At 48.8% G+C, this 12691-nt stretch overlaps 1 protein-coding gene across 1 annotated transcript in view; it reads left to right on the top strand.

Annotated features, from left to right (window-relative positions):
* LOC146816623 (cytochrome P450 2K1-like) overlaps window positions 1–11109 on the top strand; it is a 415649-nt gene extending 404540 nt beyond the window's left edge. Inside the window, exon 9 of the mRNA XM_085610498.1 lies at window positions 10918–11109. Within this exon, the coding sequence (XP_085466624.1) occupies window positions 10918–11099 (182 nt within the window). The 3' untranslated portion in view covers window positions 11100–11109. The remainder of the gene's footprint in view (window positions 1–10917) is intronic.
* The last annotated feature ends 1582 nt before the right edge of the window (window positions 11110–12691 follow it).

Here is a 12691-nt window from a genome sequence, read left to right as displayed (position 1 = left end):
TTTAGGGCAGTGCAGTCGTGTTCGAGCAGTGTAGGGGGTCGTGCTGGGGGTGATGTTTCAGGGTTTAGGGCAGTGCAGTGGTGTTCGGGCAGTGTAGGGGGACATGCTGGGGGTGGTGTTTCAGGGTTTAGGGCAGAGCAATGGTGTTCGAGCAGTATAGGGTGTCGTGCTCGGTGTGGTGTTTCAGGGTTTAGGGCAGAGCAGTGGTGTTTGGGCAGAGTAGGGAGTCGTGCTGGGGGTGGTGTTTAGGGTTTAGGGCAGTGCAGTGGTGTTAGGGCAGAGTAGGGGGTCGTGCAGGGGGTGATGTTTCAGGATTTAGAGCAAGGGATGCTGTTTCAGGGTTTAGGGCAGTGGTGTTCAGGCAATGTAGGGGGTCTTGCTGGGGGTGGTGTTTCAGGGTTTAGGGCAGTTGTGTTTGGGCAGTTAAGGGGGTCTTGCTGGGGCTGGTGTTTCAGGGTTTACGGCAGTGGTGTTTGGGCAGTGTGCGGGTTCTTGCTGGGGCTGGTGTTTCAGGGTTTAGGGCAGTGCAGTGGTGTTCAAACAGTGTAGGGGGTCTTGCTGTGGCTATTGTTTCAGGGTTTAGGGCAGTGCAGTGGTGTTCGGGCAGTATAGGGGGTCTTGCTGGAGCTGGTGTTTCAGGGTTAAGGGCAGTGGTGTTCGGCAGTGACTTGGGTCGTGCTGGGGCTGGTGTTTCAGGGTTTAGGGCAGTGGTGTTCGGCAGTGACTTGGGTCGTGCTGGGGCTGGTGTTTCAGGGTTTAAGGCTGTGCAGTGGTGTTCGGGCAGTGTAGGGGGTCATGCTGGGGTTGGTGTTTCAGGGTTTAGGGCAATGCAGTCGTGTTCGAGCAGTGTAGGGGGTCGTGCTGGGGGTGATGTTTCAGGGTTTAGGGCAGTGCAGTGGTGTTCGGGAAGTGTGGGAGGACGTGCTGGGGGTGGTGTTTCAGGGTTTAGGGCAGAGCAATGGTGTTCGAGCAGTATAGGGTGTCGTGCTGGGGGAGGTGTTTCAGGGTTTAGGGTGGAGCAGTGGTGTTTGGGCAGAGTAGGGAGTCGTGCTGGTGGTGGTGTTTAGGGTTTAGGGCAGTGCAGTGGTGTGAGGGCAGAGTAGGGGGTCGTGCAGGGGGTGGTGTTTCAGGATTTAGAGCAAGGGATGTTGTTTCAGGGTTTAGGGCAGTGGTGTTCAGGCAATGTAGGGGGTCGTGCTGGGGGTGGTGTTTCAGGGTTTAGGGCAGTGGTGTTTGGGCAGTTAAGGGGGTCTTGCTGGGGCTGGTGTTTCAGGGTTTACGGCAGTGGTGTTTGGGAAGTGTACGGGGTCTTGCTGGGGCTGGTGTTTCAGGGTTTAGGGCAGTGCAGTGGTGTTCGAACAGTATAGGGGGTCTTGCTGGGGCTATTGTTTCAGGGTTTAGGGCAGTGCAGTGGTGTTCGGGCAGTATAGGGGGTCTTCCTGGGGGTGGTTTTTCAGGGTTTAGGGCAGTGCAGTGGTGTTCGAGCAGTGTAGGGTGTCTTGCTGGAGCTGGTGTTTCAGGGTTAAGGGCAGTGGTGTTCGGCAGTGAATTGGGTCGTGCTGGGGCTGGTGTTTCAGGGTTTAGGGCAGTGCAGTGGTGTTCGGGCAGTGTAGGGGGTCGTGCTGGGGCTGGCGTTTCAGGGTTTAGGGCAGTGCAGTGGTGTTCAGGCAGTATAGGGGGTAGTGCTGAGGCTGGTGTTTCAGGGCTTTGGTCAGAGCCGTGGTGTTGCGGAATTGTAGGGGGTCGTGCTGGGGTGGTGTTTCAGGGTTTAGGGCAGTGCAGTGGTGTTCGGGCAGTGTAGGGGGTCTTGCTGGGGGTGGTGTTTCAGGGTTTAGGGCAGTGGTGTTCGGGCAGTGTAGGGGGTCTTGCTGGGGGTGATGTTTCAGGGTTTAGGGCAGTGCAGTGGTGTTTGGACATTGTAGGGGGTCATGCTGGGTGTGGTGTTTCAGGGTTTAGGGCAGTGCAGTGGTGTTCGGGCAGTGTAGGGGGTCGTTCTGGGGGTGGTGTTTTAGGGTTTTGGGCAGTGCATTGGTGTTTGGGCAGTGTAGGGGGTCATGCTGGGGGTGGTGTTTTAGGGTTTAGGGCAGTGCAGTGGTGTTCGGGCAGTGTAGGGGGTCGTGCTGGGGGTGGTGTTTCAGGGTTTAGGGTAGTGCAGTGGTGTTCGGGCAGTGTAGGGGGTCGTGCTGGGGGTGGTTTGTCAGGGTTCAGAGAAGTGCAGTGGTGTTCGGGCAGTGTAGGGGGTCGTGCTAGGGTTGGTGTTTCAGGGTTTAGGGCAGTGCAGTGGTGTTCAGGCAGTGTAGGGGGTCATGCTGGGGGTAGTGTTTCAGGGTTTAGGGCAGTGCAGTGGTGTTTGGGCAATGTAGGGTGTCGTGCTGGGGTAGTGTTTCAGGGTTTAGAGCAGTGCAGTGGTGTTTGTATAGTGACAGCGCATGTGCTGCATCGCTATGCGAGACTTAAAAATCATTGCACCAAGATGGCTGCCAACACTTCCTGGACTGAAGTGTTGGCAGTCAATTAGAGCCAAGCTCGTGCTTGTGTAGTTAGGTCCCGTCCAGATATATAAAGATTTTTTTCCTTTAATATCTCAAAAACAGCTGAACGGATTTACACCATTTAAAAAAAAGTTCGCTTTATGAACCAAGCACTACCTTTTTGCCAAATTTGGTGTAATTCCATTCAGCAGTTTCAGCTTTAACTGTGTCTAAAGTTTCCTATGGGAAATTGATTTTTCGACCTCTATTTTTTGAATTTCTCAGGAACTACTGAACGGATTTACACCATTTAAAAAAAGGTCTCTTTCAGAACCAAGGGCTACCTTTTTGCCAAATTTGGTGTAATTCCGTTCTGCAATTCAGGCTGTAGATGTGTCTAAGGTTTCCTATGGGAAATAACACAGAGAAAACACGTTTTGAGACCCCATTTTTTCTCAGCCCCCACTTGGCAAATCACCCCGAAACTTTCAGGATAGGAGCTGACCGGAGTGGCCCGCAAGTTTTGAAAATTTCGCGAAAATTCAGCATCCGGCACCAAAGGTATTGGGAAAAGAAAAAAACACTTTTCCTATAGAAACTAGATCCCAACTATAACTATCTACTGAGCATGTGCATTTGTGAGGAAGAAGTCGGCGATAGAGCAAGAAGAGGAGCCCTGGGACGCCGCTGCTCAGGTAAGTCATTTTAATTACTTTTAACATGCTTTTATAGATTATAAGGGCATTTAAAAGAGGGCGGAAGGGAGGCGGGTGGCGGGCAACTCCAATCCGCCGTGGCATGTGCGTAGCCTGCCTGCTACGCCTACTTCGCGGAGTGGGCACCACTACGCACACTCCGCGGGCGGAGCGAAGCACTACGCCCATGGTTACTAAAAACACCACAACCCGTAACTAAAACTAATTACACAATTGTCATATTTAAATGTAAATTATTCAATTAATATTAATTATCAACTCATTATTAATTAAGTAAAAATAAATTACTTCCAGCCCTTTATCCCTATAAACCCCACAACGCACACCTAAAATTAATTACACAATTACCCTAATTAATTGTCAATTAATTAATGAATATTAACTAACAACTAATTATTAATTAATTAAAAATACGTTACTTTCTGCCCTTTACCCCTATAAACCCCTCAACCCGCACCTCAAATTTAACCCAAAAAATTAAAAACACAAGTAACATTATAAAATCTCAACTAAAGAAATATTAATAAATCTAAAGTATTCATTAATTTATTATAATTAAATTAAATTACTTCCCACCCCATTCCCCTATGAACCCACAACCCACTATGGAACTAAAAAGAGCGAAACGTAATTAAAATAAAATTAATAAATGCTTAAATTGTAACACATGTATACCATAAACAATACTTATACAAAATATTACATCACATACATTTAAAATATATACTAAAATACGTAACACTAATTAAAAAATCAATATTCAAACAACTATATTTTTGCAAATGATATCAATAACATATATATATTTAAAATTGATATTTTCTACCTTAAAGTCGATATTCTTGACTACGATATTCTTGCTGTCAATATTTCTGTGTCACGGTATTTAAAACTCAATATTAGTGTAAGTCGACATTACCAACTCTGTTTTTTCACTGAATACCACTTATTTCTAATGTATAAGTCCTATAAACAAAATAGGAGTAGGATAACTTGGCCAATCAGCATTAAATGCATTATCCCTGTTCTGAAATACCTATTATATTCAAATAAAGAATGTCTGAGTTGTATACACGCCCTATTCCTGGTACAAGCCTAGGGCGTCACACAAAAATGCAAAGGTCAGGAATTCCTGATTTCTTACAGCTAGAGAGAGAACTTCCCAATCAAGAAATTAAACTTTTCTAGAGTCATCAAAAGGTATGTTAATGATACCCTTTTCATTTTTTGTCCTTAATACTATGTGCTTTTATTTGGCAATAACTACTGTACTACGTTTACAGAAAGCACTGCAGCACACACACATAGCACAAACAGCACACCTACATTGATGACAACGAGGAATAACATGCATAGTCGACACTGCAGAACACAGACACAACTGGCTCCGCACATGCACAGAAACATGCCTACTATGTCTGACAGAGCCGGAATCTGTGAAATGGAAATGTAAGCATACGACCTCACAACCGTCATGTAGACCAAATGTACACTGTCCCACAGAAGAATCCAGCACCCCCCAAACAGTCACAATGTACATTGCCATACAGTCCGCATGCAAACCTGCACAATGCGCCAACATATATGTCAACACAAAGTCAATACGCACCTCCCCTTCACATCGCAGAGGGGCACACAACACCTTCTGCAGAGCACAGAATACAACACATCAGTGATGCCGGAGAGGACCACCACACCCTAAACACCGACGCCCTACAACAGCACATGGATATCCCACGCAACTCCCACCTGGGCAATTTGTGTGGTTCGAACACTGGACAGACAAGCCTGAAATAAACTAAAGAAGAATCTAATCAAGATTGATATCTGGACTTTAATTATTGTTTTGACTTATTTGCCTGTGCTCGGATTACCCATTATTGTATTTTGCAACCCCCACCAGGACCCGGACAGCCAATCTACTCAGAGGAGAATACGAGCCTGCAACAGACCACAGAGCAGGAAGCACCCGCAAGCACATCTGGCTCACGACACTTCACCCACCCACACATCGCACCCCAATGCCATGCTCCTGCATGCCAAAAGGAGGTGGCCCAACACTTGTGGGTGGGGGCCAAACCAATGGAATGCGAACCAGGACACATACGTAGGTGTCTATCACCCTTCAGGGGCCACCAACACCCCACTAAGGAGACCCACACTGCCATAGAGACACATGTAGATGCACATTCACAGTACATAACCACGGGTAGGGGCACTCAAATAGCAGTCACACACCCATGTTGGCTCTGCGTACGATGGCCCTGGACTCTCCCCTTACGAATTGAGTGGGTGACGACAAAGCTACATGTCCAAGCTCCAACCCGCTGCCTGCGGTGACACATCTGCATCCGATGTACACAGCACAGTGTAATGGCATAGGCCCCAGGGCCCTCATGCATACAACAAGATCACAGGGACACACGCAGATATCATGTTGAACTGGCTACTGGCACATGCGCCCGGCCCCCTAAATTGGCAGGGCCACATGTACAGTGACGCCTCTGCTGGATGTGTGTGCGGTGAGTGTAGGCCATTCCGCACGGAATGTCTGGTGCTGGCAACCACTTGAACATCAGACACCAGTACAACGAAAACAGAAAACACATGCATAAAAGAGTCAACTGCTGAGCAACATGGAGGGATCAGGAGAAAGTCCAGAAGACAGCCAACATGCAAACAGAAGTGTCCGTGAGTTGCACTGCACTGGGGATGGGACACTAGAGATGAGCGTACCCATGTGAAGAAAAAGTATCGGATTGTTTTCCATTGATACATACCTGATGCAGATGCAGCGGGGTGTGTCATACCTGCATCATCTTTCCCATCAATGTCTCAGGGCCCCTACACTGTTTGAGATGACATAGCTGCGCAACCTCTCCACAGCTCAAAACTCAATCAGTAACGGACAATGGCTTGTGATGCACTGAGTCACTGGCACCTGGAGTGCTGAGTTGGGTATCAGGCCGATAATGGCATCCACGACATGTCTGAGCAACTCTGTAAGTCTGTCAGGACCACTGTGTCAACTGTGGCAGATGGCTGTTGGAGGTGGTCCTTGTGGTGGTGGCGTGTGCCTCCTGCGGTGATGCCACGTCCGTGCCGGTCAGGACTCGATTTGATGTGTGAGCCCTGGCGGGACGCTGTTGGGCCCGGAGGCTGAGTACAGCACAGGGACACAGAGAAATGGCATTGATGACCCCAATGCCAATGCTTTAGGGGCCATCCAATATCTCAGAAGAAGGGGTCCCGGACCTGACAAGTACAGAGTTAGTGGCCCCGGATGCACAGCTGCCGGCACGGCGGCCGGCACAGACACCCAGCCACGGGACGGTGACTTGCGGTGCAGTCAGATGGGCCATGTGACCTGAGCGGGTCACCATCAATGTCCGAGGTGTATGCTGCGGAGGGTTTTGGGGGACAGTGGAAGGTGTCCTCTAGGGCATGATGCCGAAAGGTTTGATTTTATCCGGAAGCAGCATATGGAGGAGTGAAATGCGACAGCCTCGTTGTCACCACCAATTTGGTATCAGCTACATGGGGATGAAAACTTCCCCCTAGTCCATAGACTCAGACACCACCAAAGTTCGACCAGAGAGTGTACATGTTTGCCGGGGAACAGACTTAGTGGCACCAGGGCTGAGAGGGGATGCTGTCTGCAATGATACTGGTACGCTGATATGAACTCATCCATTGCAAAATGAAGAGTCTGTGACCTACTGGACCGCAGTGTAGGCCGGAGGCAGCGGTCAACAGTGGCCCATAGCCATGTGTCATTGGCTGGGGAGGCACAGAGTTAGTGACACAAGGGCAGTTGTCGGTAGTGTTCGATCACCTCCGTAACGATGATCCTGTTCCCTCCGGACTGCAACGCATCATCCTCTTACGCCTCTCCATGCATGTGATGACATGTATTCTGTCTTTTGAATGACCGATGTTCAGTTCCAAATCTGTGACCATTCGTGCACAGCGTAGGCCGAGGGCAGTAGTCCGCATAGGCCAACAGACACGTGTGGTTGTGATGCCATGCAAAGACTTGTTGGCACCACATCGAAGTGAGTATAGTGACTTGTCCTATGTCTTAAATGGTGTTCACTGCCATGGTATAATCAAGACTCAGTTCCAGATGTGTGACCTACCTGACCGTGGTGTAGGCCTGAGGCAGCAGTCAGCACGGGCCATTCACCGAGTGTCGCCGGCATAGGTTGGATGGCCCCACCGGCCTGCGTAATTCAGGTTTAGTGGCACCATGTGTTCAGACACCTTCGTGTATATGACCCGGGTTTCATCCGGGCTGAGACGCATCTTCCTCTTACTCCTCTCCGTGCAACCACTGGTGTGGACTCTGCCTGGAGCTTGCGCCAGTACATGGTGGGCCCTCCTTGACACACTTTGGTATCGGCAGGTGATCAGTGAGGCCTGGCTGCACAGGGGCGGCCCTGACTGGTTCTTGGTCCAGTGTGCCGGGGTCCGCAGGTGTACAGCGTCGCAGGCAACTCCGCTTACGAGGACGGCATTGGCCTTGTGGCGGGGTGAGAGGCGTCGCCCTGGCAGAGAGGTTGGGCTTTCTGGAAGAGGACCACGCCCAGGGCTACATGCTTTTTATTCACACCCCTACGTTGGCGTGGCATACGCCGGGCCATCCCACTGCGGTCACGCTTGGGGGGGGCGTAACAGGCAAGATTTCTGTGAGGTCCCCCACTGGCTGTGGTGACATGGTTGCGTCCACTGTCCACTACACTGCATACACCAGAGGTGTATGTTGCCATGGATATGGGTGTGTGTAGCATACTGCGGTCTGTCCAGCACATCTCCGCCACTCTTGGCATTGTGTACTTTCCCAATCATGGTACTACTGCATCCTTCACACATGCCTGGTTGCCACCTCTCCCTACATTCGGCTGTTGTGTGGCAGAGGTGCCATGCCGTTGATGGATCATGTTCAAGGCTTGGCCAGGTAACCATTGTGAGTTGTTCTGTTGTGTCTGGTGGGTGGGCATGTTGTTGTGCATGTTGGTTGTGATTTTGTGACTTGTGCATTGCCAGAGTTGTGATTTGCATGGTTGTGGAGTTGAGGTGAGTGGGGTGTTCATTTTGAACTTGCCAAGGGTCTGTGCATTTCCCTTGTTGCCATCCTGGGTACGCTGGTTGATGATGGACGGTTGGAGGATGACGGAAACATGCACACTGGCTGTGTATTTGAAGGCGACATTGTTGGAGGTTCCACTGTGTTTTATTGTTGCCTGCGGTGATTGTGTGCTGTGTCACCAGGGGGCACAGGTAGGACATGAGTGCTGTGGTTTGCCCCCAACATGTGTGTGCATCCTGCTAGGGCCTATGGTCCTTGTTTGGTCTCCATCGTGACCTGCTCATGGTGTTGGACGTATGGGGACTGGGGTACCAGGGAGATGGTGATGTCCAGGACAGGTGTGTGGGACTTGGATGTGGCTGGCTGTGAGACTCCTCTGACTCTGGCGGGTGTTGTTTGGGGGTGCCAGGGGCCAACAGGTGCAGCCAAGCCAGTAGCTTGGTGTGGGGTGGGATGTTGGTTGTCCGCTGTGTTGGTGCCTTAGGCCAGTTAGGCGATGATGGTCGGGATGCGTAGGATGGTTGTCCCTTTCAGCCTGTGGTGGACGGTGACATTGTCAGATGTAGGGTCTGTGCGGCTGGTATGCTTCTTGGTGGTCTGCTGTCTTTGTCTGTGCTGCATCTGTGGTGGTCGGGGGGGTGTTCCGGGTGTGGGTTGGGGTCCGGGGGTGGTGTCGGTGGGTGTTGCGGCCCTCTTGGGTGTCCGGGCCGCATGATGATGGTGGCTCCATGGCATCTGTTGCCCTTCCGATGTGGCCCTGGGCTGGTCTCCCTTTTGTGGTGCAGGCTGCCATCCGACTTTACACCAGGTCAGAGCAGGTGTAAATTTCCTGTTGCTAACACGCCTTATCGCCTGTTTTGTGTTTTTATCGCCGATGTGGCTGGTTGTTGAGAATGTTGTGGTGTGATGTTGTCGCGGCTTTTGGCACGGGAACGCCCATTCTGCATCTCATTAGCGATAGTTGTGTGGGTCTTCTGTGGCAATGTTTTTTGCGGCTGCTATCACAGGTTAACTGGTGCTGTGGGCTGTTTACACCAGCTTGTGAATGGGGAGCTACATTTATCACAACTGAGATAAAGTGCCATTAATTCGGCGATAGCTCCTTGTGAAAATGCCCCTCAGTGTTGCAAGAGTTTGTTATCCCGATAAGATCGAACAATGTAATCTCACACTGGCCAGCTTCCAAATGCAGCAGCAACTGACCAACAACAGACTCCCATCCAAATACAAAAGAAAAATAGAAAATGGAACCGACATTTGAAACCTGAAATCACTCCAACTCCCATGGATTCGAGCACATCCCCACATATCTAATCTTCAGTTTCATTGCTCATTTGCTTAGATGCTCCTCGTGGACCAAAGATAACATCCTGCTGCTTATTTCATCAGGGACCACCAATAATCCAACCCTTCTGATTAGAACTTGATTGTTAGGGCCGGAATGGCTACTGGGCGTGGTGGAATGGTGGAGGCCGGTATTTCTGCTCTGGGGGAGGTTTTCTTGCTGGGGAACTGCTGCCCTGTTCCTACTTTAAGCGCTTCTAAAAAAACAATATAAAAACAAATGGCTTTAAGCATGCATAAAGCGTACTTTAAAACCAATTCTTTTAGTGCAATGTTTGCTGCTCTTAAATGTTGAGAAATGTTTATTTTAGGGTTAGCTGCTCATTGGAACTATGTTTGTGCTTTATCAAACCCCATAACAATTCTAGTGTTAGTCTAATAGTTTTATAATGGCAATCTTCAATCTTGCCTCATATCAATTAGCATTACCAGATTAAGGGAGCAAAGGGGCATATCAACAAGCAGGCGATAAAAATATTATCGCTGCTTTTGCGGCCATTTTCGGCCGAAAAGCGGCGATAATTGTATCGTCTAATCAGCAAGGTCACGCTAACGTGTGAAACCTTGCTTTAGTGTCAGGATTCCTAACGACCAGCTTTGCATCTCAATGAGATGCAAAGTGGGCGTTCCTGACCTGGCATGACAGGAGAAATGTAGCTAAGCGACATTTCTCCTATCAGCAAGCCTAACGCTATGAACCCCTGTTATCGCTACTTTCCTTACACCAGCTTCAGGACTGACTTAGCCATGATATTCTATGGAAGGTGGGTATCATGGCTAAGTTTGTGAGTCCCTATCAACTAGCTAACGTGAGATTATCGCTGGGTTTCCAGCTATAATCTCACGTTAGCCAGTTAGCGCTAGGATTTTTATCGCTGATGAGATAAGCGTTGCTAACAGCACGCTATCTCAGCGATAAAAATCGGCGCTAGCCGGCGATAATTTTCCGAGCGCTAAGTGTGCTCAGCGATAATTATCGCCGGTTGTTGTTGATATGCCCCAAAGAACATTGAAATCGCAGGTGTGACCTGTTGTCTGCGTGTTTTTTAAGTTAATCACAAATGGGAAGACTTCTGATTTTTTTTCCTTCTTAAAGGTAACCTATGATTGTCTACTTCTTTTACCATCAGTACACACTATAAATACGTAATATAAGAATCATCAATGTTTTGGTAATACATATGAGGTGATTTGTGTTTTCGAAATACATACACATGGAGTTTTTCCCATAAGGAGAAATAAGGCTGGGAAATGCGCCATTAATTCCTTATTTAACTCTCCCACATGTTTTTTGCAGGTCGAAGAATCTGCATTGGTGAAAACCTTGCCAAGATGGAGCTGTTCATATTCTTTACGAGTCTTATGCAGAAATTCAGCTTCTGCCCACCTCCTGGCGTCACTCATTTTGATCTCACCCCTGCTGTTGGCTTCACTTCTCCTCCATCACCTTATGAGATCTGTGCACTTCCCCGTGAATAAAATATTGCAAAACTGAATCATGAAAACCAAGCATAAAGGATGTATCTAGTTTCACCAAATTCAGGCACATCTTGTCACCTATGGTACTGTGTTCCACAGTCATTGCATTTCATATGTATCACATGTGTCGAATGCATTGTTCACAATTTCATTAAAATATTCGGCTTTGCAAACTCTCATGAAGAGAAAGTCTTCAGGATCGGCTGACTAGTAGAGGTTTTCTTGATGATACAGTTCTGATATTATTATTAAGCTATCTCCTATGTCTGTTAGCAAGGAATCGTCATCACTGCAACTTCTAGGTTCTCTTCGGGTTCTTCATTGATGTGCAGCCACTATACCCGCATCTACAGTGACTAGTTCATACGCACCCAATTGACCAGTATTTTCCATGTAGGTGTGACACGCAACCCTGACAAACGTGTAGGTTAAAGCAGAACAAGTTAGATCGGATCTCTAGGGTATAATTACCTGAAATTGAAATTAGAAGTTTGTTTGCATAAGTTAATTAAAACCATTGTCTTACAATAAAATAACATTTAATAGCATATCTTAGCTTGGTCCTTGTATCAAAGTTAAAAAGTAGCTAAATTGCTTCTGATTATGTGTGGGAAGCTACTGTTGTTCATTAACCGTAAACCTCTCTCCCTTTAGCAGCCGGAGCTTTGCCTATGGGCATCAACTCTCTAGAAAGGTGCAGGTGCTATGTGCCGAAATGTAGTCTAGGACTTAAATTTCATGTTTACAGTTGGGGTAGGGTGTACTTACCTGTGGTCACAATTGTGGTATTTTTAGACACACACACACACAATGCTCTATTACTTACCGGTAATCTTCATTACTCCGTGTCCCGTTGTCCTCATCCCATTCATGACAAAGTGGAGAATACCAAAGCAGAAAAGCCGGCCTTCCAAACCCTCAAGCACACCCAGGAAACCACACCAAAGGCAGCAACTAAAGGTAAGAAAAAGGGGAGAACCACAGGAAACAACGGGCAGAGCATTCAGACAGGAAAGCACCCCACCAAAGCAGGGTCGCACCCACCAAAACAGAAGGGAGACGACTAAGCCGAAGAAGAGGACAACCCACAGAGGGCATCCAGCGCACACCAGAAGCCCCCCCCCCAAGCGAACAAGGAAGGGGGAGAGCATGCCACACAAAAAACAAACAGAGGCCGCCCCCAACAAAAGGACAGCGAGGAGGCCACCCAAAGAAGAAGACCCCAATGGCCCAATCGGCCAGCAAGCCAGAACAGGCCAGCACGGACACAACCAAGGAAAACAGAAGTGCCACAGACACAACAAGGAGGCAGTCAACCAGAGAAACTGGAAACAGAGAACCCATGCCAACCAAAGGGAAGCCCCAACCCGACAAACGGAGGAGAGCATGCCAAAAAGGCGGCCAGGCCAAAAAAGGAAGCTGAAAAGGAGGCACCCCAAAGAGACCCCAAAAGCAAAGCCCCAGAAGGGAAACAGGTGCCAAAGCAAACAACACCCGGACTGCAGTGGACCAGAGAAGAAGATGAAGCCCCAACAGGACGAGTCCAAGGGAATCCATTGGACAGAGGCCGACAAGCCCAGCACCACCAGGGA

This window comes from Triturus cristatus, chromosome 6 (genome assembly GCF_964204655.1).
Source record: "Triturus cristatus chromosome 6, aTriCri1.1, whole genome shotgun sequence".
NCBI classification, from domain to species: Eukaryota; Metazoa; Chordata; class Amphibia; order Caudata; family Salamandridae; genus Triturus; species Triturus cristatus.
Note: the sequence above shows the minus strand (reverse complement) of the source record. Positions and strands in the feature narration are given on the sequence as shown.